At 41.7% G+C, this 26,511-nt stretch overlaps 1 protein-coding gene across 1 annotated transcript in view; it reads left to right on the top strand.

Annotated features, from left to right (window-relative positions):
- Nucleotides 1–20,849, top strand: part of COL4A2 (collagen type IV alpha 2 chain) — a 126,600-nt gene extending 105,751 nt beyond the window's left edge. The window contains exons 29-47 of the mRNA XM_027888680.1: nt 261–422; nt 1,010–1,180; nt 2,281–2,424; nt 3,739–3,864; nt 4,206–4,387; nt 5,872–5,935; nt 6,322–6,396; nt 7,004–7,111; nt 8,055–8,162; nt 9,375–9,446; nt 9,836–9,961; nt 11,398–11,514; nt 12,727–12,888; nt 13,024–13,122; nt 13,869–14,015; nt 14,644–14,760; nt 15,608–15,799; nt 16,090–16,376; nt 18,892–20,849. Coding sequence (XP_027744481.1) covers nt 261–422; nt 1,010–1,180; nt 2,281–2,424; nt 3,739–3,864; nt 4,206–4,387; nt 5,872–5,935; nt 6,322–6,396; nt 7,004–7,111; nt 8,055–8,162; nt 9,375–9,446; nt 9,836–9,961; nt 11,398–11,514; nt 12,727–12,888; nt 13,024–13,122; nt 13,869–14,015; nt 14,644–14,760; nt 15,608–15,799; nt 16,090–16,376; nt 18,892–19,146 — 2,714 coding nt within the window. The 3' untranslated portion in view covers nt 19,147–20,849. The remainder of the gene's footprint in view (nt 1–260; nt 423–1,009; nt 1,181–2,280; nt 2,425–3,738; nt 3,865–4,205; nt 4,388–5,871; nt 5,936–6,321; nt 6,397–7,003; nt 7,112–8,054; nt 8,163–9,374; nt 9,447–9,835; nt 9,962–11,397; nt 11,515–12,726; nt 12,889–13,023; nt 13,123–13,868; nt 14,016–14,643; nt 14,761–15,607; nt 15,800–16,089; nt 16,377–18,891) is intronic.
- The last annotated feature ends 5,662 nt before the right edge of the window (nt 20,850–26,511 follow it).

Genomic DNA, 26,511 nt, shown 5'->3' with positions numbered 1-26,511 from the left:
AGTGAAAAAGACCTGCTCTGTCTGTATCCACCTGGTCCCAAATTGTTACTGTTCATTTGAAAGAGCCAGTCAGCCTTTCTGGATCAGTACTGGTAATGTCAATTATTTTAAAACTGATGAGCAGTCCTTTAATTTGCTTTTCCTGTTCTCACTGAATTTTCAAAGGAAGCACTCTGAAAGACTAGTGTGTGCCCAGAAGAGATATGTAAAGATAACCTCTAGATATGTTTGCTCTCTAATGCATCATTATGGTCTTTTAGGAGCGGATGGTAACCCAGGTTTGCCAGGACAGAAAGGAGATCCAGGGCCACAAGGTCTCCCCGGTTTGATGGGATTACCAGGAATACCAGGAACACATGGATTCCCAGGGCCACCAGGAAATCGTGGGCCAGATGGTGGGCCTGGCTCTCAAGGACCTCTTGGTGAGGAAGTATTGCTGTCCTGTGTCATTCCTTTTACCAGTTCTCTGTGTCAGGGCAACTGTATGGTTTTCACAGTGGAAAGTTAAGCTTGGGGCTGTGGGACATGTCAGGCATTAATTCCCAGAGGAAGAAATGACCATAATAGTGCATTCACTGTGATAGCAAATTGTGTTGATGTCACACGTGGGAAATAGGGGTGATGATCCTCACTGGCAGAGCTACTGCTTTACCATCTATAGCCACCTACGAAGCCGGGTCAGAGCTTGCTGCTGGCAGACTGGGAGAAGGGAGCTACCGAATTGGAATAGTCCTATGGAAAAGGGGCTTAATTCTTAAATTAAAGAGGAGGGGAAGTTCCTGTTGGCAGTGGGTGTGGAATGAAGCTGATAGCAAGACTGGTTCACACTGATGAGCTGCTTTATCTTTACAATCATTTCTGCAGTTCTTTGATGAAAAAAATCCCCATTTCCCCTCTCAATATGAAGCTGGTACAACAGCTGTTTTCTCCCTCTTGAGCTACCTTGTATGAAGGCATCATATGTGTCCAAACACTTTTTAATCTCCCTGCTCTTGTGTTCACATGGCAGGCCCACCTGGTGCTAGGGGAGAGGATGGTGAGCAAGGTTTTCCTGGCCCTGTGGGCCTGAAAGGTCTGTCTGGTGACAAAGGTGAAGCAGGTCACCCGGGATTACCAGGCATACGTGGAGTGACTGGTCCCCCTGGCATAAGTGGAATGGATGGCTTTCCAGGAGATAAAGGTAAGCTCTGGACTGCTACTTTGAAAAAACAGCTGCTTAGAGATGAACTGGACGCATTCTCCGATGGTCTACCTCTGTTTAAAACAAAATAATTAGGATCACATATTCCAGAATCACTGTCCATTTTCCCCTGCATTGTGCTTGGCACAATGCTAGGTTATTATATTAAATCTATTTAGAAAAGCAATGGCTGTTTTATTTCTCGTTTAAAAAAATATACAGTATTTACTCTTTTCTCTCTCTAAAAGTCTTTCCCTAGTCTTAGTTCCACTGGCTCTCAGTGAAATTTAGGAGATGTTTCCCCAAACCTTGGCTTTAAAGTTTTTTAAAGCTGGGAGCTGTGAACTGAGCAATGCCAGACACAAGACCTCGATGTTGACTTTTAGCAGGATACTAATGTTATGTTGAGAAGGTGAGATTCTCACCTGCCAGCCGTGAAAACACTGTGTATAATGCACTTTGCCTACATCACAGGAGGTTTCAAGTGGGTTCAACTCCGTGTGAAGCCAAGTTAAACACATGCTTAAAAATGCATGTTGCAGTTTCATCATCTGGAAAGACAGGACTTTTTTCCTTTGACAGCTCTGGAGTACTGATCAGCTCTCATTTGAGAGACATTAAGATCTATTTGTTAACATTACCCATAATATTTACAAAAGAGTAGCAGGGGAATTTTTGGTGAGAAAAGGCCACTCAGTCCTGGACCCATGATTTGTATCTCTACATGTAGTAGAACAGGCTGACTAAAAGCCTCATGTGGCACTAGGTACCTTCCTCTAGCTTATATCAAGGAGAGGGGTTGAACTGATCTTTCGGAAGAATACACTAAGTTCTGATCATCACAACATCTCCTCTTGGCCAGTTGAGGCAAGTTAGTGCACTCCTGAGAGTACACTACCTCGGGAACTCTACTACCTCTCAGAGAGTTTGGGTGCCTGCTCTAGACCTGTAGAATGCTGTAAGCATCAGGACACCCCAAAAGTGGGTAGTGTTGCACTGAAGTTTTTGTACCGTTTCAGTCATGTGTTGCTGGTTCACATTTACTTAGTTTGCAGAAATCTGAGTAAAGTAACAGTTCTTTTCCCCTTCTTTTTTTAAAGGTTCAAGAGGCTCACCTGGCATTGATGGTTTCAAAGGCATGACAGGCCTAAAAGGAAGGCCAGGCATTAAGGGAATCAAAGGAGAATTTGGCCCCCTTGGGCCTCAGGGCGATAAAGGCTCACAGGGTGCACGTGGCTTCAAAGGTATTTACTTATGGGTGGTACCAGTGTATTTGCTTTTCACATGTGCAGAACTATTTTACAAGGACATGAAGAAAAGAAGATGCATTTTTCATATGGTAAATTTAGCTCAGACATTCCTCTAACTATTTCACAGATGGGCCTCTGGCCAAGAGGCCTGGATTTTAGGCTCAGGAGAAGGTTACTTCTTTGTGAATCTCTACATGTTTAAATTTAGAGACAGACATTCATTATTCATCTGAGCTTGGATAGTGGCACCTCTGGGCATGTGCAGTTGTCAACAGAGCCTTTTCCAGGGAAGTGTGAAGTGTTCGGGGGAAAATACTTGGGTTTTGCTCCAGTTGCACTGTAAAGGCACTGAAATATTCAGAAAACAAGGCAATTAAATAGTTAAAAGTCACAAACGCATCAGTTGATATCATCACCAGTGAAATGAACACTGTAACTCAGTCCTGTTTTCTTTGCATACAATTATCTTTAAATAAATGTTTTGCCTCAAGGGCAAAATGTTTGTTGTAGGGACCTTGAGACTGGTGTTTAAAAAAACCCAGTCATCTGCAGTTCAGAGGTTGCAGAACAGTGATCTCAGACACTCAGATGAGATCTCAGCAAGAGGCAAGTGTGAAAGCAGCCCCTGCGAAGAGAAGTGCAAATATACTTCTTGCCGAAGAAATACATAGTGCACAGTCATAGGAGACAAGTGTGGGTTACTGACCGCTCTCTGCACCCCAAAAAGAACTACTGATAGTCATACAATCTATGTGGGTCATTTCTTCAAGACATTTACTGATGTCACAAGTAACCATAAAGTCAAGAAAATTAACAATATGACTGGTAACAAATCCAAACACTTTCTTTTGCCCAAGGCTTTTTGACTGAGAATTTCCCTTTCACTTTTCTGTGCTTTCTCCAATGTGCTTTTTGGGTTTTTTAATATTTTGAGTTTCTTTATAAACACATGATTCCTAACTGATCTGCTGAGAGCTAAATTACCTATCACAGAGGAGTCGAGTTCCTGTTCCCCAGGATTGTAAGCACTAAAGTTTAACTCAGTTTTCATGTTTTCTTAAGCATGACTGATCCACTGACATGTATTAACACAGGTTACTTTTTATGCAAATGGATTTTCCATAGCTTATACATGGTGTGACTCCTGGGAATGGTCCTGGAATTGGACTCAATGATCCTTGTGGATCCCTTCCAGCTCAGCATATTCTGTGATTATTCCTTTTTCCTAATTCACTCTTCTGTTCACTTTTTGTAACACAGTGCTGCTGACTAGCTTTTTTTAACATGGCTGGTTTTTCTACCTTTTAGGTGACCGTGGGGATCAAGGCCCCCCAGGAGAACCCCCAAAACTCATGCCCAGCATGATGATGGAAGTTAAAGGTGAAAAAGGAGATGCTGGAGAAAGGGGCACGAAGGGATTCTTTGGCTTAAAAGGTCAGTGGTCACAGCAAAACAAAGCAAGCTTATTCAGGACTATCAATTGGTGCCTCTCCTCAGCTACCATAATAAATATTCCCTGCTCATTGTACCATAACATTGCAGCCCTGCCAAGCAAAGTCTCCAATACCAAAACTGAGTTTCCAGCTGCATTTCACAGTCACCCCTAAGGAAAGCTTTGAGGGGTGATGTCGTGTGTGTGTGTGTGTGCGCACGCTGCATTGTGTAGCACATCATGGTGCCATGTTTCAAGAAGGCTACCTGTAGAAAAACTTCTTACACACAGGCAACTACATGTGAGTCTTCCCTTATTTATTTTTCTTCTTCCCCACCTGCAGGTAGCAAGGGAATGCCAGGTCTTCCTGGAAAGACAGGAACCCCAGGGTCGCCTGGGCATCCCAGCTACGTGGCTGGTGTGAAAGGGGATATTGGCGCGAAAGGGCTGACAGGTCTGAAAGGGTATCCTGGTCCCACTGGCTCTCCTGGCATCAGAGGCTTCCCTGGCAGCACAGGAATCAGAGTGAGTTCATGACCATGAGGGAATAAGGGTGTCCTCGTGCTGGCATTCAGTTTCTCTAACTGGTGTTCACCCCTTGAAATCGTACTGAACAACTACAGTGCAAAGATAAAAATGCAGTAATCGTCAAATAAATAGATCAAATATTTTTGCTTGATCCCTCCAACATTCATTAAGCAGAACAATTTCTTTTCTCATTGTGAGGCATCCAAATTTCATATACCATCTTTTTACCAATAAGAAGCCAGAAGGTTCCTTCTAGGTCCTTGGTCCTATTGCTGTTGCTTTTGGTAAAAATTATTCTCAATGCCAGCCTTACTTTTTTTTCTCCCAGGACTGATGGTATTACTGGCAAAAATTACTCACTGCCACTCATCTATCAGTAGAAGAGCCTAAAAATCTTAGCTTGTAGAGGGTAATTCACTTTGACCACATTATTCACTTTGACCACAAAATAAATTACACTGGAAGAAATAAACACTTAGAAAAGGCCTGACAGTTGACTCACAAGTATCATTTATTTAAGAGAGACAAAAACTGTATTCCTTTCTCAGATAGCTCTGTCCTTAAGTTTCAGTAAGACTTTTTTCTAACCAAGGACTGCAGGCCTGTTACAGTTTAACCCCAACCAGAAACTAAGCCCCACACAGCCACTTGCTCAATTACCCCCCATATCCCCAGCAGGATGGGGAGAAGAGAATTGGAAGGGTAAAAGCAAGAAAACCTGTGGATTGAGATAAGAACCTTTAATAATTGAAATAAAATATAGTAACAAATAGCAATAATCATAACAACAGTAATAATAATGAAGAGGAAAATAGCAATGAGAGATAAATAAAACCCAAGAAAGACAAGTGATACAAATGAAAACAATTGCTCACCACCACTTGGCTGAGGCCCAGCCAGTCCCTGAGCAGTATTACCCCTTAGCCCCACCATCCTCCTAGACTTACATGCTGAGCATGACACCAAATGGTGTGGGATATTGACCCTTGAGTCAATTGGGAGCAGCTGTTCCAGCTGTGTCCCCTCACAACTCCTTGTGCACCCCCAGCTTGCTCTCTGGCAGGGTGGGGTGAGAAGCAAAAAAGGTCTTGACACTGTGTAAGCACTGTTCAGCAATAGCTAAAATATCCCTGTGCTGTCGACACTGTTCCTCACACAAATCCAAAACACAGACCCAAACTAGCTACTATGAAGAAAATTTACTCTGCCCCAGCCAAAACCAGCGTAAGGACTCCCTACTATATCTATACAATAATAGGATATCCTCAGTTTCAGACTTCAGTCTTTGCAAACATGGTTTGTCCTTTTGTTTGTACTGGTTTAGCTTAACTGATATGCAGCTCTGTAAAGTACTACAGAAACTCAAAAATGGTAAATGTGATAGGCTTGGGGTTTTTTTTTAATATTTCCAAACTCTGCTGCTTGGAAGGTCAAATAAATCCTCAGTTGTTAACTGATACCTGTTTTCAATCGTATGTTAGGGAGAAAAGGGTGTTCCAGGAATTTCAGGCCATTTTGGTACTCCTGGCTCACATGGAGAAATAGGTGAGTTTGTTCTCTTATCTGAGTACTGTTTGTATTCGTTACCCATCAAATACTTGACAGTCAGTTCTGAAGTGTCTTAGTGGATCTTCAATCCTAAAGAACCTTCATACAGTCTTACAGAATGTTATTGTAGATGTGGGAGGCTATGAAAAGGTTAATACTGGTAATTTCATGCAACATGTACTGTCCATGGATAAATCCATCCATGGCAGGGAGAGAGCCTGTTCCAAAAACTTTTTTTGCCTTCTTTAACTTATTCCTTTTGTATTATAGAAAGATAATAATTGCTGAATTTTGCCTCAGAAGTTGTGATTCCTTCAAAACAACAGAAAGTAATATTTAAATTAAAGCCTTACTGCTTATGTGTTCCTTTTTGCTTGAAATAGGTGATCGGGGAGATACTATAAACTTACCAGGAATGCCAGGCCTTAAAGGGGAAGCTGGTGTGCCAGGCTTAACAGGTAATAATTTCACAGTTGCTCTGCAGATGTATTTCTTTTTACATACTAAAGCCCACAGAAGAAGGGAGGAGGAGCTTGCCATGGGGTTTTGGTGGCTCTTGAACTCATGTCCTCATGACAGTTCCTGGAGAGGTTCATCTTTTCTTTATTGAAATGAGTATGTGCTACATTTACCTCTTCAACTGAAAGTATAGTTGTAACAGTAAACATCACATGCAACTACAGTAAACATTTCTATAAAATTTTTTGCCATTGATTATAAAAGGAGCAATATAAGGCCATTATTATGGAAGACAGGTTAGCAAAATCTGGTACATTTTCGATTGGGCTGGTTAGGTAATGCATTAAAGTTTCCCGGCACACACAGAACACTTGAACTTCAGTGTCATGTTCAACATAATTTGGGGAGTACTTTTAAAAACAAATTTAATGATGGTTTGGCCAGATGACTATTCATTCTCCCAGATTAAGCAACTGTCCTGACGAGAAGAATGTCTTTATGTGGCAAGACTAGGACCCACTCAGTAGCCAAAATTCACATTATACTTGTTAACTTAGAGTCATATAGAGATTATTGAAAGAATATACTGGTTTTGTGGTTTTCCAGGCATAAGAGGAGGCGTGGGACAAAAAGGTGAAGGTGGAGATCCTGGTTTCCCTGGCATTGAAGGCCTCAAGGGCATACAGGGTGACCCTGGCTCTGTGGGACAGGAAGGTAAAATACTTTTTTTAACACTCCAAAGAATATAACAGTTTAAGAAGAGAAAGAAAAAAGACTAATTGCCTTGAAAGAAAATCACTAAGGTTTTTAACATGTCGATCATTCAGTTGGTGAAGAGCAGTGACAAGGATGTGGAATTCACAATAGAATTTAAGAGGAAATGTCAAAAGCCTAACTCTACTTCATACCAGTTTTCCTTTTTTATGCCAACTATATGTCCAGTCACGTGTTGTATTGCTGGCATACTTTGGTATTCTGATATTGTCACAATACTATGAAGAAGTGGACTTTTCAATGATCTTTTGTTCTAGAAATGAAGTCAGTGTCCTCCAGGACACAGTTATACAGCCTGTGAGCCAGGCTCATGGGCCAGCTGTGCAAGAGAAACCAAGTCAGGTTCAGCTGTGGCTGGATCATACACTCAGGGCTTCAGAACATGTCTTATTGCAGAAGGATCATGGACATGTTCTGAAAGAACAGTTGTTCCCCATATTACTCCTAGAGGGCTTAGAAACTCCAGCCAAGACTGGAAGAGTTTCGATAGGTACCTCACTGGGAAACAGTCCTTGCCTGATCAGCTTTCTAGTCAGAAACGCAAAACAGGTGCAGCAGAAGGGGAAACTAAGGTGCACAGAAATGAAATTACTTATTGTGACTGGAAGGTCAAGTTAATATTTTAACCGGAGGAACCCACTGTCTTTCTGAGGTTGTCAGAAACCTGAAGTTTGTAATGAATTATTCTTTTATACTTTGTCTCTCCTATCTTTACTCTCTTTAATTTTCTTCCATTTGGATGAGCAGCGCAGTGTCATACAATGACATTAGGAAGGGAAAGTCTTTCTTTTGCTGCCTGGGAGAATAGAGGTAGCACAAGTCCCTGTTTTGGGCCATTGGTTTTAAGGACACTCATGAGCAATGATTCATTCTTGTCACACAGGTTTGCCGGGACTGGTTGGTCCGCCAGGGCAGCAAGGAAGCCCTGGGACGCCTGGATTTCAAGGTGAAAAGGGAAGTCCCGGCTGGCCTGGCTTACCAGGACAAGCAGGTATTCATACAACTTTAGCTATTCAACTGTTTCAGCATAAGCAGTTGCTATTGTTCCATTGGTGTGAAGAAAAAGAAAAGAGGCCTTTTGCAGTTCCGTGTCGCAGTTTTCTCTGCTAAATACTTATTCCTCATAAAGTCCAGGGACATTAACAAAGACACATGTGGTTGCTTTCTGATTTAAGGCTTCTAGTGTCTTCTCAGCTCACTTTAACTACTGATGACCTCCTTCAACCAGGAAAATTTTCAGGAAATAAAAAACATTATTTGAAATGCAACAAGGGTAGTGATATACAGGATGAGAATATCTAATGTGGCATTAGATAGCAAGCAACATATTTGTCCTACATCGTCACCAAAAACTGAATTGATCCAGTATCTGGTTTCAAGAATAAATTACTTATAGCTTAAACAAAACTTTGCTATCAAAATGGAGGTGATAGTTTAAAATTAAGCTGTTTGTATCACAGGATACAGAATCTCATTAGTTGCCACTTAATTCCTTAATATATTAAGTTAGCAGATTTTTTTCTCCCTTACAACCAGAAATGACCCTGCTTTAATTAAGATTCTTTTATCTGAATCCACATCAAAGCTAAGCTAATAGAGTTATACAGGTTGCCCATATAGGCGGTGAAGACAGAGAACAGACACTTATTTTTCTGAAGTTGAATTGTCCTCCAGAACTCCAGCCACTGATTAGAGATACCTGTATAGTTTTAACATAATTCTTACTACTTTGACAGGTACAAATAGATGGAATAAATTTTACCTGTAAACAACAGTAACAGCAGCTATTAGACATTTTGTTAGCTTTTTGTTGGGGTTTTTTAAATGACAGCTCTATTATAACCACACTTAGAGCCTACAGTTATGCCATAATTGTCTTGGTTTGAGGATTTTGGAAAACTAAGTGGGTATTAAAAAAACTGTGGCAGCAAGACTGGAACTAATGGCATGCTACCAGACAGATCAGAGATATTTTAAAAAATACCTCCAGAGTAGTGAGTTTGTTGGATAACAACAGAATTTGCCAATTACAAAACCATTGTGTGGTGTATTTCATAAGTGTATTGTAATTAATTAATTTGCATATAATATACCAGATTTTAGTAAATAATAGTTTTTATTCTAGCATTTGAATATTTTGCCTAGGAATTTATACAAACTCATAGAAACTATTATGATAATCATGAACATTATTTTAAAACAGGCTTTCCTGGCTCAAGAGGAATTAGTGGACTGCATGGTTTACCAGGCACTAAGGGCTTACCAGGATCACCAGGTAAGTGAGACTCTTAGTCTGCCTGTTCACAGGCCCATCTTGTTGCCTGCGAGTTTGATCAGTGAGATCTTTGTAACATGACTTTCTGAACTGTGCCCTCCAAAGCCCAGTGTGGAATGTGCTTCATTGTTGTAGATTCAGGCAAACAACTTCATACAAAATGTGCTGCCCCACAGATGAATTAGAACACAACTTCATAACTTCTTTCCTCTTATAAAGTATAGGCCTCAAAGCTTTTTTTTCCCATTATGAGCCTTTTTTTTTTAATGAACATGACTCATGTATTTTGTAAATCCATATGGTCTATAGATGTGCATTAGCATGCTGATGCATTGTCACACGCAGAAACATTTCAGCTTTCCTCTTAACTTTGAACAACTCCACAACAGGTCCAGATGGGTACGGCTCTGCAGGTTTCCCAGGTGCAGTGGGGGACAAAGGAGAAGCGGGAGAGCCAAGCAGAGTGCAAGGCAGCCGAGGACCTCCAGGCCAAAAGGGAGAGAGAGGTGTTCCAGGTTTGTATTCCTGAGAATGGGATCCACTTACTATTTGTTTCAGCTGTGGGTGTTGGAGATGTCACAAGATGCAGTAGGGTGTAGACAGTTGTATAGGAGAACTCCCAAAGTCAGGAAGGTCACTGATGGGAGTTTGTGCTGCAGCTCAGCCAGCCCTTGCTGAGGAGCAGCAATGTGTATTCCCCAGTGCTGGACAGTATGGGTCCTTCCCCATGGTAGCAGCATCTTGTAGCACCCACTGAGCTCAGCAAGCTGCAAATGCCAGTCTACTCTCAGCCATCAGCTCTCAAAATATTTTTAATCAGGTTCCAGTTACACAAACACTATGACTTTTCTTTCTTTCTTTTTATTGCAAATCTGTCAGTGCTTCCCTTTCTCCTGAAAGCTTCACTGTCCATCAGTGTGCCATTGTGCTGCTGACACCTCGGTGCTCTGTTCCCATGCACAGCGCTTTGCTGGCACCATCACCTCTGGTGCAGTGTAAGGGCACATCCTTCCAGCTCAAACTCACCGAGCTGTAACAGGCTGCACTTACCTCAGGACGGGTCACCATCTGGTTTTCTTCCATCAAGAAGTCACCAGGCTGATGTTGCAAACAAATGACTAATTACATTTTGTTGGTTTTGTTTGTTGGGTTTTTCTTATTTTTTTCCAACACTTTGGCTCTGAAAGGATTAAGAAATTATATAGATATAAAACCTTACTGCCTTTTCCTGCTTCGTTCAGTGGCTCATTCCTATTCTTTTGTGTTACACTTTATTGTTACTAACATGCTGTGCCATCTCAAACACCATTCAGCGATTTATTATCAAGCATTGGAAGAAACAGCTTACCTCATTCAGGTAAGGTACATTTGTTTGTCACAAATAAATATTATTATTTTCATTAAAATGAATAAACAAAAGGGGTCTTTTGGTTTCCTGGCAACTTGAATCTACTTAAAAGAATAATCTGTTATTTGTGGGTCAGATTTTCAGCCATTTAATGATTTTTTCATCTGTAGAGAGCTTTTTGGATTCAAACTTTTGGTTTAACTGACCCCCAAAAATGCTAAGTGTTTGTGAGCTCTGGCTCTTCACGCACCAAGGAACAAAGCTGCTTTCTTACCTGCTGCAGGATCAGGTGCTGCCAGGATACCTACTAGGATATTTTGAGTACTCTTGAAATAATATGTTACCTGGCAGACACAAGATTATTAGCATTACACACAGTGAGATGTAGTTAGCTATCTAGAGAGCTTTGGCAGAGAACTAGTATTTGGTTCTCTTAATAAAAACTTCCACAACGTCATCTGAAAGAAATAAAACAAGAATCAGTGGGAACTGTATGTTTTTTGCATTTTGAAAATCCCATTCTTTATACATAATCTGAGTCCTTTTAATTGCAATTGTACAGTTTTCCTAGCAGTACTGATTATTTCTTCTCTTTTCTTTCAGGAGTCCCGGGACCATTTGGTATTCCTGGGCAGGAAGGATTTCCAGGGCCCCCTGGGATTTCAAATATATCAGGATATCCTGGTGATAAAGGCTCCCCAGGTCTAGATGGAGTGCCAGGTAATTCATGCCCTGTTCCCCTCAGACAACAATAAAATATTAAGTACAAGGTTGTGCCCTCAAACTACAACAGAAGATTAAGTACTGGGTTAGCAACAGCAGTCTTTGTTATTTCTGTCTTGGTTAATTAAAACAGCCCTATTAAACACAACATTAAAGTGTATGAATAATTGTTGGGCAGAACTAATGGTACATAAGGTAATAGGGACTGACCTCTTGAAAGCAAAAGGCAGTTCCTCCAGGTTGTCCTGATGGTTTTGATTTTCATGCAAATAGCAGATTTAATAATCCAGAATTCTCGTAAGAATTTTCAGAAGCATTATGCTAATCTACTACTTTAAAATCTGAGGTCTACAGCACACTTACAAGTCCACAGAATATTTTCTTTATCATTTACAGAATTCTCCTATGTGAAATGACCATGCAGGCTAAGTTAGACCGGGAAGCATTAGCTCTTCCCTCTAAAAGTCCCTGCTATGAACCTGCCTCTCTCGCTCATAGGCATACGTCTTGCATTCATATCCACGTTATCCAACTTTGACAAGCAGCACAAGAGTTGCCCCACTTAAAACCCTAGTTAGTAAGTCACTCTCTTCTCAGAAACAAGGTCCAAATGTCTTATAAGAAGCAGAGGTAACTGAAGAGAGACCTGCCAGGTTTAGCCTCAGGCAATATGAAATTCTAGAAAAAGAAACTGTTCCCATAATTCCCAAGACAGCATGAAATATTTACTTGGTTCCAGATGTTCAACTGATGCACTAAGATACATGGAACAGCAAGTCTTTGGCTTATTTACCACCTGGCACTGAGTCAGGTATACTCACTGCTCTCTGATTTCTCTCTCGTTACTCGGAGAATTTAGGATGAAGCAAAGAGGCACATAGTGAAGTGAGGCATTTGCTGGGGAAGGAATAGCTCATTGTGGGCTGTATCTCAGCAGGCATCACACTGCTACAGAAATCTGGTTTGAGCTGGCATTGTGCTTTGTGGGACCTTCACGTTCTTATTTCTCTACCACTGGTGAAGAAGGGAATGCCAGCCTGAGAGCAGGAAAAGGAGTGCTAAATAAGTCTATTGGGAAGCTAAACATTTGTTCCCTGCTTAAATTAAGGAAATAAAACCTGATGGGATACAGTTAAATAGTTCCGTTATTTTCCTCTGTGCCCAGGTTCTAAGTATAAGCAGATTACAAACTATATATCCTCTAAACAGGCTATCCAGGACCACCGGGGCATCCTGGAATACCTGCTCCACCAGGAAGCAAAGGAGAAAGTGGACAAATAGGTATGATCGGAGAAATTGGCCCAAAGGGAAGCAGAGGTGATCCTGGATTAGCAGGGAGACCTGGCATTCCTGGATTCCCTGGACCAAAAGGTAAGGATGGGAAATGCTGATCTTGGCCAGGAGCAGGGAAGCCTCCTATGCTACAGCAGCTTAATTACCATGACTTTTGCACTCACTTGATCTGTGTTAAAATGCAATAATGCCACCTGTCATTTTGCATTAAAGGTCGTAAGGGTGAACAAGGTGTCATCGGCTTTATGGGCACCGTAGGATTTCCGGGTGATTTAGGACCTATTGGACCCAAGGGTGATAGAGGAGTAACTGGTAAGTAAGGACAGTCAGATGTGTGACTCCTTTCTAAACCACTCATTTTTGCAGCTGATCTAACTGGCCCTGCTTTGAGCGGGAGGTTGGGCTGAGTGACCTCCAGTGTCCTCTCCATCCTCCATGACTGTGTGAATCCTGGCAAATTCCAGTGGACAGATGCCTAAATTTAACATGAGTAGTCAATTTTTTGCCATTATGAATTTAATTTGTATGAGGTACCAACTCCAAAATCAGAGACACTTTTGGGGTTAAAAAAAAGAGAAGAATTTCTGATCTAAACAAGCCTCCAGAGCAGACATACTGAGTGTATAGAAAGAGCTTTAAAATCCTTCACTCCATCATGTATTTGTGTCTCTTGAAGCCCACCAAAAGATGGTGCTGCTCTTCAGAGAGGTGTTGGCTGTTTGGGTGGAACTTCCCAGCTCCCTATGTCATACGTGAAGGAGCAGTAGCATCATTAGTTTCCTTCTGCTTATCTGTATACTGTCCAAGAGAAAACAATCTCTTGGAGATTATCACTTACTTGGAGATTGTCTCATCTTGGAGATCCCATACTCACACACATTCAACCAATAATATATAGCTGCTATACCTACAGTGGTGAGTTGCAGACAGTAGTCCCTCACATACATATGCAGCCAAGTGAGAGGAACATATCTGTGGATGAAACCACATAAAGGAAAAATACAGTGTAGTTGGCTTTTTCTTTTAATTGAACTATCTCATCTTGCTTCTAATCACAGGTTTCCAGGGACCTCCAGGCTCTCCTGGGCTGCCCCCTCTTCCTCCAAGGCTGGTTGCTGAGCAAGGTTCCCCAGGTCCCCGTGGAAATATAGGACCTCCAGGAAGTCCGGGAGATATGGGACCTCAGGGTCCACCAGGGGATCCAGGTAGGCATTGCACACTCAGACCGAAAGCTCAGTTCCCCTTAGCTTAGGGAGGCCACGGATGCTTTGACTCTCTTCTACTTAAAATTCTGTAAGGAATTCTTGAGAAAGGAGAGTCAGTTGACTCAAGCTGGGGCTTTGGCTTTCCTCTTCTCATTCAGAAAATAAGCAAACATTCAGAACATAAGCAAAACAGGAGAAAACTTTGGCTTTGCTCCCATAGCCAAAGCAACATCAGATATGGATCTCACTCAAATCAAGACTGAACATCTTGGGTGTAAATGTGCACGTCGTTGTGGGCGTGCTGTCACCCCAGGGAATGATATAGCGTTAGTGATGTGTGGACCCAATGCAGTGCACCTCTTGCTATGAGCCTCATCAGAGACGAGTGGTACCAAGAGTGAAGGAACAGGGTTGTGGGATTCATATATAGTCTTTCTTGATCCCAGCAACCTTTTCCAGTGAAGGTAGTGCTTTTTTTTTTACCTGAGCAAGCCCGATAAGGTCTTGCCTTTAGTGTAAATTAGTAAACTTGGCAGATAGGACCAAATGTACACAAGCACACGTTAACAAAGTGGGTAGTATGTTGATATCTCTGCAGTCACTGTGCTTACAACCATTGTTGTGCAAGGTCCCAGAGGTTCACCTGGAGAGCCAGGACTCCAAGGCAGGGGTGGTATTCCAGCTCCTCCCGGCTCCAGAGGTGAACAAGGAGGAACAGGATTTCAGGGTCCAGTGGGATTTGAAGGTAAGACATATCACATGGTACTTCTTCCCTTTTCCCATTTCACTGCAATACATTGCTCTGTAGTTACTATGTCACTGGAAGGAGAGAAGAGGAGGGGAAGAAAGAGAGAGAGAAAGAGAGAAGCAGATTGTGAAGTTTCTGTCTTCATAGATACTTCACAAGCGACATGCATTAATAGTTATCTTAAAGCGATATTTTCAGAATAAATTTTGATAGATGTAGATATCTATTCAGTCATGAGTTTGTTTTGATCTGAGTGTATTTTTATATTCTCTTTAAGTATTATCAGGGTAGTGTTTTACTAGCAGTTACATTCATGGAAAGCAATGGCTGGGTAGGTGATATTTGGACAGATGAAGTTTAAGGGAATGTATTTGTAAAAGAAATACCTGTGTGCTTGTCAAATCAAAGAGCAGAACTATTACTATCTTAATTAGCTAAGTACACAGAGAAAAAGGTATTTGCAGAGCATAGTTTCAAGTGTATGAATCAAATGCAAGCAATTCAAAAACCATTGGTTAATCTTGGAGTAAGAAAACATTTTAAAGGAAAAATATGTTTATCCATATTGTAGTAAATATCCTCAAATTAATCAGAATTTTATTAGCGACTTCCCCTAGCTCTGACATCATCTTAGAAACCAGGAAGCCTGATCCAGCACCAATCTACTTCAAAATCAGCTGCTGTAATCCTAGAACCGCAGCTCCTTTAACAATAACTTACCATGAGAAGAGGCATCGTGCAATTAAGCTTTATTCATCAGCAGCTTCGCTGGAGTATCAGCTATCATCAGATCATTTGTGGGAGCACAAACTAATCTATTTTTTCTTTTACCCCCTGCTCTAAGGTCAGCCAGGCCGCCCCGGTAGCCCCGGGCCACCAGGCATGCCGGGTCGCAGTGTTAGCATGGGCTACCTGCTGGTGAAGCACAGCCAGTCTGATCAAGAGCCAATGTGCCCAGTTGGCATGAACAAACTCTGGAGTGGATACAGCCTACTATATTTTGAAGGACAAGAGAAAGCGCACAACCAGGATCTAGGTATGTACAGATATGGCTGGCAGCAGCCTCAATTCCAAAAGCTGGAACTTCAGCAAGACAGGCTTAGGAAACACCAAAATGAGAAGATAAAAACTTCATGGCTTTATAGAGTGCCCCTGAGAGAGCTCCTGAAAGTCATTAGTGTTGTTACAGAGAACCTGTAAAGCCAGCGAAACATTCTGGACCACAAGGTTTTACTGGCAGGTGCTTGGGAAAGCGCAGAAAACTGAAAATGTGTATTGTCCACTGTGAGAATGATTGGGTTTTTTTTTCTTCTTCTTTTTTAACAGGGCTGGCTGGCTCGTGTTTGTCTCGTTTTAGTACTATGCCATTCCTCTACTGTAACCCTGGGGATATTTGTTATTATGCAAGTCGAAATGATAAATCCTACTGGCTCTCAACTACAGCACCTCTTCCAATGATGCCTGTGGCAGAAGACGAGATTAAGCCATATATCAGTCGCTGCTCAGTTTGTGAGGCCCCAGCTGTGGCAATCGCTGTCCATAGCCAAGAAGCTTCTATTCCTCACTGTCCTGAGGGCTGGCGCAGTTTGTGGATCGGATATTCCTTCCTTATGGTATTTGGTCTCCAGAGTCACACTTTGTGTGGCACTGGGGTTTATATTTGAGTCTTAGATACTAGGAAGGCTGCTCTGCTTTAAAACCAGAAAGATCATGCTGGCTGGATCATACTGGGGAAGCAGGGAACTACAAAACTAGTTTCTAGAAAGCAAAGAGAAAAAACAAAATTTCCGTGAATTTCAGAGAAAATTATCTCTTCTCAGCATGCATATGGAGACCTTATTTTATGTACAACATAGAGTTTCAGAGCAGAATAAAGCTGTGGAGTAACAAATTAAATTGCACTGAGATGCAACAATAGCCCACAAAGCACTTTCACAGCTAAAGATTAAGTTACTTATGTACATCATTGTTAAGGATTTGATCTAGAAAAAAAAAAAAAAAACCACCAACTTTCCCCCTTCTTTCTGAAACTTAAAAATCATAGGTATTTGGTTGAAGATTTAGAAGCCAAAGTCTTTCACCGAGTCTGGAAAGAGAGACAGCCTCTGGTTGTTTTTAAAATCAAGCTTCTATGTTGTAACTGTAATGGCAATAAGAGCTTGGCTTAGAGGATCTCCGAGATCTTGTAATTCAGAAGTGGAATATTACAGAAAAACTTAGTGCTAGATGTGCAGCAGATGACCTGGTGAAGGGGTTGACCTGCATTTCTTGCAAGACCATACAGAGGGATCATGTGAGCACTGGAGGGCTTATCATGGTAAAGAGCAACTAGAATGTCGGTGAATGATCTGACAGATGCTCATTTTTCTGATTTGCTTGGTGTACACAAAACCTGCAACAGTGGGCCCGTGTTGTTAACTCATTAAAGACTGGGCTGAATCCTGAAGTAAAAAGTGCTGGGAGAAAAATAAGATTTCTGTGGCAGAAGACATCATAAAAGAGCAATAGTCAGTCTTACCCACAAACCATTTGTATGTCCTAAGCCAAAAACTTAAATTTTTCAGAAAAAAAGGTAAAAGGGAAATATGAAATTAGTTACAGAAAATATACCCCCCAATTTTAGAGAGTAGGTAAAATTTTTGACCAGCCCTATGTTTGACCTTTCTTTGGCTTCTATAAAAAGCCCTGATACCAATCTCACTTCACAAGAATTCCAAGGATTAATTAAATGTTTGCAAAACCTTGTGTAAACACTGAGCATTTTTAAGAGCAAAGTTGTCACCTTAGGAATAACTTTTTGCTAGGACAAAGTCTGTCAGCTCTATAGAACACACAGTGAGAAGAATTCACGTTTTCCCAGCTGGCTTTTGGAGCAAATGAAGTGTTTGGTGTATGCATTGTTGCTTCTCAGGCAACTGTGAAAGAAGTACAGCACACTTGTGGTTATCTCAGAGTACATATTGTTTTAATTCCTTGGCTTAAATCTGTCACCTCATTCCCCTGAGTAAAGTACAACATCAGTCAGCGTGGACTTCCGCCCATGCTAGGTGGGGGCTTTTGGGGAGGAAAGAGTTTTTGCTTTGTGGGGTTTTTTTTAAAAACCACAACCATCTAAACCTCAGCACCATGTGACACCAACCAGAGATCAGTCCTTTATTCGGCTAAAAGGTGGCCATTTCTGTTATTCTTCTAACACAGTGGACCTCTTACAGCAATAAACCAAGGCAGTTGCAGCTTGCACTTTCATGGTATGGTTAATTAAAACATAGGCAGGCAAATCTATTGGATGTGCCCACATTTCTCCCTACATTTACAAAACTATTTAAGAACTTTATTTTCAAGCTTCTTTCTTTTATATTGTAGATTCTTTGAGTTTCTAACAGAAAATTCAATGGTATCACTTAAAAAAATACAGCTGCACAGCTCTAAAAGGGACAGAGAAAATGACTGTTTTATTAGCAATATCTTTGACAGAAGAAAAGTAATGTTCAGTTCGTTATCTCACTATCTGTCAAAGGTAACAGCTGAGTGGTGTAAAGATGCATGATTTTGGTGTAATTTGCTGTCAAAAAACATATCATAGAGGGAACTAGTTATCTGCATAGAAGATAATTTTGTTTCCACAGTGCTCCTCATGTGCAATGCAGAGTAAGACAGATTTTATAACTTGGGAAATTCAAGTTAGATAAATGGTGGAAGTGAGGGTAATAAAACAGAGGAATAAGTTGCCCAGAGAAGTTGTGGGAAGTCCATTCTTGGACATATTAACAACTCAACAGCACCCTGGAGCAACTGAGAGCAACTTTGGGGTAGACCCTGCTTTGAGGAGGAGACTGGTTGAAGTGACCTCCAGTGGGCACTTCCCAAAGATTCTCCAACTGTAAGACTTCCAACAGTGAAAATCTTAACTACAGAAAAGATTTTAAAGTGGCATCAGCATATGAGCTAGCTCCTTTATGCAGTTGTAGCATAGCCAAACCCTTATAAAACTGTAGGATTGGCCAACTTTCTGCTCTGGAGATAAGAATTAGGAGAAATTCTAGTGTTTTTTCTCTTTTCGCACATGAAAATTTTTGACAGCATTGCCTGAGGTTGCACTCTGACTGCTGCCCTCCTTTTCTCCTTTAGCACACTGCTGCTGGTGATGAAGGTGGAGGACAGTCGCTGGTTTCTCCTGGGAGCTGCTTGGAAGATTTTAGAGCGACTCCTTTCATCGAATGCAACGGCGCCCGCGGAACCTGTCACTACTTTGCCAACAAATACAGCTTCTGGCTCACTACGATCGACCGACCCTTCCAAAGCAAGCCCTCGGCAGACACACTCAAGGCAGGACTCATCCGAAGCCATATCAGCAGATGTCAAGTCTGTATGAAAAACTTATAGAAGCCTTTCACAGTATAAGGAACCACCTTTTGATGTAGTTCTTACACAGTGGAGCCTTCTGTGATGGTTAGACAATTAAATAGATCATGTTGGTGCTTTTTTAACTTATTACCTCAACAGCTGAACGGAAACAAGTATTTTTAATTGTCTGTAAAAGCAGATTAAGTCTAACACACAGATATAGCGCTGCGTTCTCCTACTATGCAGTATATATACACAATTCTTGCTAGTCTAACATTACATCATTTTCCAAATGATAGAAATACTCGCAGCTTTGAAACACCAAAAAAACTTCAATAATAAATGGTTACCTTGGACAGATACCCACCGCATTTACTTTGAAAGAATATACGTATCTTTCTATTAACTGCATTTGTCACAGCAGTGAACACTAACAGCTGCAGTTCCATAAATTAACACAGGCTGATCAAAATACTAAACCCTTGCAAAATACTGAAAATATACTGTGATCCAAAATGCTTCTGTCCAGCATTGAAACCTACCTTTAATTTTAGTATTTTATGCTTGGGCATTTCAAACACACACAAAACAGTTATCTTTTTGATTCTTTTCAAGCCTCACCATACTTTAGCACTTAATCATTGCCAATAGCAGAGAAGCCCACAGGCCTCTGAGAAACAGTAACCACAAAATGCAACTCTTCCTATTTGGTTAGGAGTCTATAGGACAAGATCAGCATTTTATTTTATATGCTTGATGATTTTTTTCTAGATATATCCCAGGCCAAAGGGGTGCTGTGGACATTTCATCTGTGTCACACCACCCACACAGCAGCAGCACCAGTTGGTTTTCTCATTGCAGCTTCTCCCCCCTGAAATCAAGCCACCCATCACAAACAGATTTGCTCCACTTGGTGTTGGAGCAGCTATTGCACATAGGGTAGGCTCTGCAGGAGAGTGCATTGCTCGGTGCCACATGACCTTCAAACACAGAACTTGCAGACCTGCCAGCTGGCTGTCTGAAGGCATGCTGTCCTGGCATGTGGGACATGTGGCAATGGGATGGCCACCGTCACAACTTGCACGCAGCCAACTTGCAAAAGCAAAAAGGAAGGAAGCAGGACATTTATCTGGCACCATCATTTCCCATAGTAAAGGCCTGATAAATGACAGAATGGCTAGCTCTTTCCTTCTGTAGAAAGAAGCAGTTTAGCCCAAAGTTGTCTGTCATCACTGCAAGAGAGAGCGAAAAAAAGGATCAACTGAAAAATTCTTATTTGCATAATCTGATTATATACCTGAATGTTTAATTTGAAGTGGAAGAAGAGACTTTTATAGCAATGACAGTTGATTTTTAATAGCTCACCTCGCTCCTGCTTGAGGTGCTTCTTGGCTTTTATACTTACATTCCATCCTCACTGTATCATAAATAAAACCTGGGTTTTTTCTACACCTTTATTTGTTGATGATTTCTATTTTGTTAACTGTGATTTTCCATATGGGCTGTTCTGTTGAACTACTTCGTTTGCACCTAAGGAGTTAGAAAAGCACTCCCAGAAAGCTCCTCCCACTGAAACTCAAACTCTTCAACCAGGAATATACCTGTTTATGTCATGGCACTTAAAAAGATCCAGTAGGGAAGATGTGTATCTAAAATTGCTTGTTTACGTTGAATAACTAAAGTAGTATTTCATGCATTCTTAAAACAATATAAGCCAATAAATTGTGATGTTGCAGAGTAAACCAACCTATTATTCATGCTCTACAATGTTCAAGAAACCAACATTTACCAAACTTGACATGTGTTACCTCCACAAAAAAATATGAAGTATAAATTAAGTTAAAGTTCCTAGAATTATGGAATCATGGGATAGTTTGGGTTGGAAGGGACCATAAAGATCAGTTAGTTCCAACACTCGTGCCATGGGCAGGGACACCTTCCACTAGACCAGGTTGCTCAAAGCCCCATCCAACCTGGTGCTAAATACACACTGGGAGCATCCACAACTTTTCTGGGCAATCTATTCCAGTGCCTCACCACCCTCATAGTAAAGAATTTTTTTCCTACTATCTAATTAGACCTACTCTCTTTCAGTTAGAAGCCATCCCCCCCTTGTCCTGTCACTGCATGCCCTTGTAAAATGGGCTATGCAGGCTTCTTGTAGGCTCCCTTCTGGTACTTAGCTAGCACACTGTCTCACCTAAACTAGTTGCACATACAATTAGATATATCTATAAAAAGAGAAATTATCTGAGCTTGAAATGGGCTCTCTGGCCATCCTGTCGCTCTGAAAGGCAGCCCCTAAACAAACTTATCACACTGTTATTTGTTTCAGTTAAATAAAACATTTAGAACTGAAAACACTGCAGTCAACATCAGCTAAATCTATTCCACATTTGCCAATTCTTTTAAATTACACGTGGCAGTTACAAATACCCAAGAATAGGCAACTTCCAAGTTGTTGCTAGGCATCAGTGGTTGTGTGATGATCACACAGCTATCGCTTGTGGGTTGAACAGCATGCAACTCTGGCAGTGCGGCACATTCAGTGTTTTAAGAGAATTCAAGTGGAAGCTGTACAAATCTGTAAAAACCGATTTTGTCAGCAGTAAACTATTTGGATTTTCATTGCTAAGATGTTGCCTAATCTTCTTATGAAGCTGACTTTTTTGTATGTAAAACTTCAGCAGGTAAGTCTTCCACCAACACTTGCTTTACCTCTCCATTTTCTCTGGCTCCTGTAGGCTGTTCTTAAATTTGTTCAGAGGGGTACCAGCACAGCACGAATGCACCATCATGATGCAGGAAAAAAAAACCCAACCACAAAAGCCCCCAAGGTGCCAAGCAGGCTTGAACTTCTGTACTCTGTGTACGTCATGTGCTTCAGGTCTGTGTACTCACAGCTGTGTTTCTCCAAAACCTGCGCAATCACACTTTTGAGAAGGGGAGGGAGCTTGTGCACACAAACACGTGGAATACTCGCAGCAGAGGGAGGATTTCACTTCATGAGCTAATCTGGAGCACTGCATGGAGGGGAACTTTCTTGAACTGCCTCTTAGCTGCAAGTTTACTTCCTCTCTTACGAAGACACAGAGAGCTGGCGTTGTTTAGCTGGAGGAGAGAAGGCTTCAAGGAGACCTTCTATCAGCCTTCTAATGCCTAAAGAGGGCTTATAAGCAATGTGGAGAGTGACCTTTCACCAAGACCTGTAAGAACAAGCCAAGGGGCAGCAGTTTTTAATTGAAAGAGGGTTGATTTAGATTAGACAGAAGGAGGCTGTTAGGGTGGTGAGACACTGGAACAGGTTGCCCAGAGAAGCTGTGTATGCCCCATCCCTAGAAGTGTTCAAGGCCAGGCTGGAGGAAGTTGTGATCAATTTGGTCTATTGGAAGTGGGTCAGTGGGTTGGAAGGAGATGATCTTTAAGCTCCCTTCCAATCCAAACCATTGCAAAATTCTGTGATTCTAGAAACCACTTTCAGGAGGATAAAACATACAGGAAAAACTCAGATACATCAAAACAAAACAGTCTTTTTTATTGAATTATAGTGCTCCAGCCTAGGATGTAAAAAACACAAGTGTTTTGCCTCCCTTTGACCAAATCTTTTGATTCAAAGTGTCCTGTTTGCTTTCTACACTTTCCTGTTTGAAAACATGCTGAAGCATAACATGGTCCTGATCCTGGAGAAGGTAAATGAGATTATATTCTGCTTCTATAGGTAATAGTGCATCAGTATATCAATACAGATACAGTGAAATCAACATAGCGACATGAGTTGACACCAATTATTTCCTCTGAGTGTATCAACCAAATCAGCCGAGTTTGTTCACACGACTGGGCTTGTCCATGGCTGCCAGAAATAGAAAATTAGCAAACAGCAGCAGTAAACATGACCTTGACACAGAAGGTGTCAGATTGCTGCCAGGGGAGGGGCTGAGGGGTTACTGCCAATGTGCCAACAGTGTCCCAGTGCAGGCAGCATCTGCCCCTGTAACCACATGGGGACCAGCAGCACCCCCAGAGGTGGCCACCTGCCCCCACTGACGGTGAGTGGGGGTCTGGCCCCATAGCTCTTTGGCACACGATGGTGCAAGACATACTGGACAAGGGGAAGAAGTAACATCACTGCTCCCTATGACCTGGGAGCAGAGAAGCAAAAACAGGCAGGGGTGGCTCCTACCATGATGTGGGCAAGAAGGTAACTAAGCTAAAGCAGGCAGCTCAGCAGCTCTGCCAGTCCTATGGGTACTGAGGAGCTTCTGGCTCCTTTTGTGCCCCCCCTAAAAACTTAAAGCCTTGTTCGGGTTGTCAAGGGCCAATGGCAACCTCAGTCTCGCACCATCAGCACCTGTGAGGGGCAGAAAGCAGAATGGATACGTCACAATCAGCCTGGCACAGATCCTCACCCATTCAACCTGCCATCCTTCCCTCCCCCACGGGTCACAGCCTGACTCAGCCATCACCTCAGGCACAGGCAGGCCTGTAGCTTACATTCTGTCAGCATGGCCAAAAATAACAACTTTTATTTCACTGTCCAGGCACCAGACATAATAGGGAGAGAGATGGGGGAAAATCAACATTTGTAAAATGAGTTTCCCCTCCAAGGCAGGGTAGGCAGAGTCCATGCCTTCACTCGCCCTCGCTAGTCCTGGCAGGGAGGGTTTCCCTTGGCTTCAGCAGCACCATCACAACCAGCCCAGTTCCAGGCCACGCAGCGAGGTTATTAATGGAGAATGCGACATCACAGTGATGAAGGAAAATGTGCTGCAGCCAGTGGGGTGCAGAAGTGCTGGCATTGAACCAGTGCATGGCACAGCCGTTCTCAGTGCTGGCCCAGCATGACTAGTGGCCCAGCCCACAGCTGCTGTGCTACATCAGCTGCTGTGCTGGGCTGTGTGGCTGCGAAGGCAACAAGAGTTAGAACAAGCATGCTTCTGTGCAGTTCCTGTGCTGCCAGGCCCTACCCTGCAGCTTCGCTGCTCTTCCCCATCACTAGGCTGAGATGAATTATTCCAGTAAAATTATTTAGGATGGAAGTGGGGGGGGAGAGGGGCAAAAAAGATGTCTTTAGCAGTGCTAGGATCAGGATCCACCTGAAGAAGCAATAGGGAAATTTATGAATTCATGTTAGGATACAGGCCATATTGCATTGTTTCTCTATGCTCTTAAAACAAAAAACAAAACAAAATCAAAATAAAGAAACCACAAAAAAAAAAAAAACACCTCAGCACCACTAAACAGAAAAAAACATTCTGTGCAATTTCAGTGTTGAGGGTTGAACTGTGCTCTCTAATAATGCTTGCAGACATGCATAGGCACCATTGCTGCAGATAGAGCATCAAAACTGGGCTATAAAAACAGAGTTCAGCTACATCAGTTTAAATTACTAGTAAATTTAAAAAAAAAAAAAAAAAACAAACAAACAAACGTCCTACATCAAATTCCAGAATCTTTTAAGTTTTTCTTGAAGGTAGAATCTGATTCAGAAAGTTATAAAGAAATGGCACTAGCATGCACACTGAGCAATCCAGATCTCCTCCTGACCTCTCATCAACAGCTCCCATGTTTTGCTGTACAACACCCATGATCTCTCACAGGCTGATAGAATGACAACCCATCATAACCCAGACATTTCTCAAGAACAATAGCCAACAACACTAAAAAGCCACAACATCATGCCAGACAAGTGTAGTTCTAAGGCCAAAAGCACAGCACACAAGACTGGTTCATGTGTCATCTCTTCTGGTAAAAACACTCAAGTTGGAGCTTTTAGAAAGACTGTAAGAATTCCTTAAGACCTGATATGAATAAAGCATCTCCCAAAAAGCTTCACCTTGTAATCACTACGTGCTGCGGGTTCAGACATCGACAGATGCAGCAAAGCCAGTGCTGGATCTCTCACAGATGTGTCAGCAGATCAGTTTGGTCACAAAGAAGACTGAGGTTGTGTCCTGCTTGCCTTTTTCCTGTCCTGAGGGAAGACTAGATACTGTCCCTAGAATTTTGTTAATAGATAAAGGGTTTCTAATTGTACACATTTTTATATTCCACACCTCAGGTGCCGTCCAGTCTCTGACAGACTAGTAGGTGTTAAACTGCAAACCCGAAAGATGACGTCCTTTAGCAGTGTCTGCAGCAATAGGAAAAGGAGCACTGATTTTAAATCATGACAGCGTAGATGCAGACTAGATAAAAGACTTTTTTTTTTTTTTTTTTTGCAGTGATGTGGTAAAACAGTGGAACAAGATGTCCAGAGAGGTAGTAGATGTCTCACCCCTGGAAACACTCAAGTTTAGATTGGATAGAGCTCTGAGCAACCTGATTGAGTTGACATCCCTCCTCAGTGCATGGAGGATTGGACTAGAGGATGTTTTAAGGTCCCTTCCAACCCAAACTATTCTATAATTCTATTATTTAATGTTCAGTGCTTTTCTTCCCACCTACATGTGTAATGTGAATTAACTTGAAAGCAGAAAATAAAGCTACTACTCTGCAGCAATTTGCTCAAGAGGATGTACTTTTGGGGAGGGGGGGAAGTGGGAACCTAAATATACTTAGTAATAATTTAATTCATTATTCATTTAGGAATTGTCTCCCCATGTACTAACTGTGATTTGGGGGGGGACAGAGAAAGGCAATGACAAAGCATAAAGAAACTAATCCTTTAGTTTTAGAAAACTACACCAGAAGCATCCAAAGGAAGATGAAGGAATCCCCACAAAAGAAATTGAAGAACTGAAAATACACAAGCTGCATCTTTGGGGTTTATTATTTGGGAGGAATAGGTCTTTTTTTTTTTTTTTTGAGGGGGGATGATGTTTAAAGACTCGAAGTTCTTCACTCTGGTCACAGTTGCTGGGTCACTGCATGCATTCTTTGGAGTCAAGAGCTGTAGAAGCCCCTCCTTTTTACTGCAGTCAGGAGAGAAACCATATACCTCATTATTGCTCCTTTACGTGCTTTTTACTCCACAAAAGACAGCTTATCTTCCCTGCATTAGCCAGTTTCACATCAGAACACACCAGTCTTCACTTCCCTCAAGGTAGAGGTAATTACTACTCCAGGTAGTAATGTCATGCATAGCTGATAAAAATCAAAGCTGCAGCTCTGCAGCTTTAAGAAGGAGTGGGAAGGGAGACAGAACACAGGTAACTCAATGCAGTGGTATCCCTACAGGCACTAGAAGGAGGTCTTTACAAAAATGCAGACAAAATAGACTGCTTCTTCCCCAAAAAACACTTTGCTATCTACATTAAAAAGAAATACAAGACAAAAATGAACCAAAAAAAACCCATCCTCCTGCAAATCGCAATTAGAGCAGCAAGAGCTGTGTGGCTGCTTGTTAATACATGGGAGCCCACTATGGAAGGAGAATTCACATTAATAAAGTCTCTAAGTGAATAG

This window comes from Empidonax traillii, unplaced genomic scaffold, assembly GCF_003031625.1.
Source record: "Empidonax traillii isolate 1590-97213 ecotype Southwest subspecies unplaced genomic scaffold, ASM303162v1 scaffold244:size1524873, whole genome shotgun sequence".
Taxonomy (NCBI): Eukaryota; Metazoa; Chordata; class Aves; order Passeriformes; family Tyrannidae; genus Empidonax; species Empidonax traillii.
Note: the sequence above shows the minus strand (reverse complement) of the source record. Positions and strands in the feature narration are given on the sequence as shown.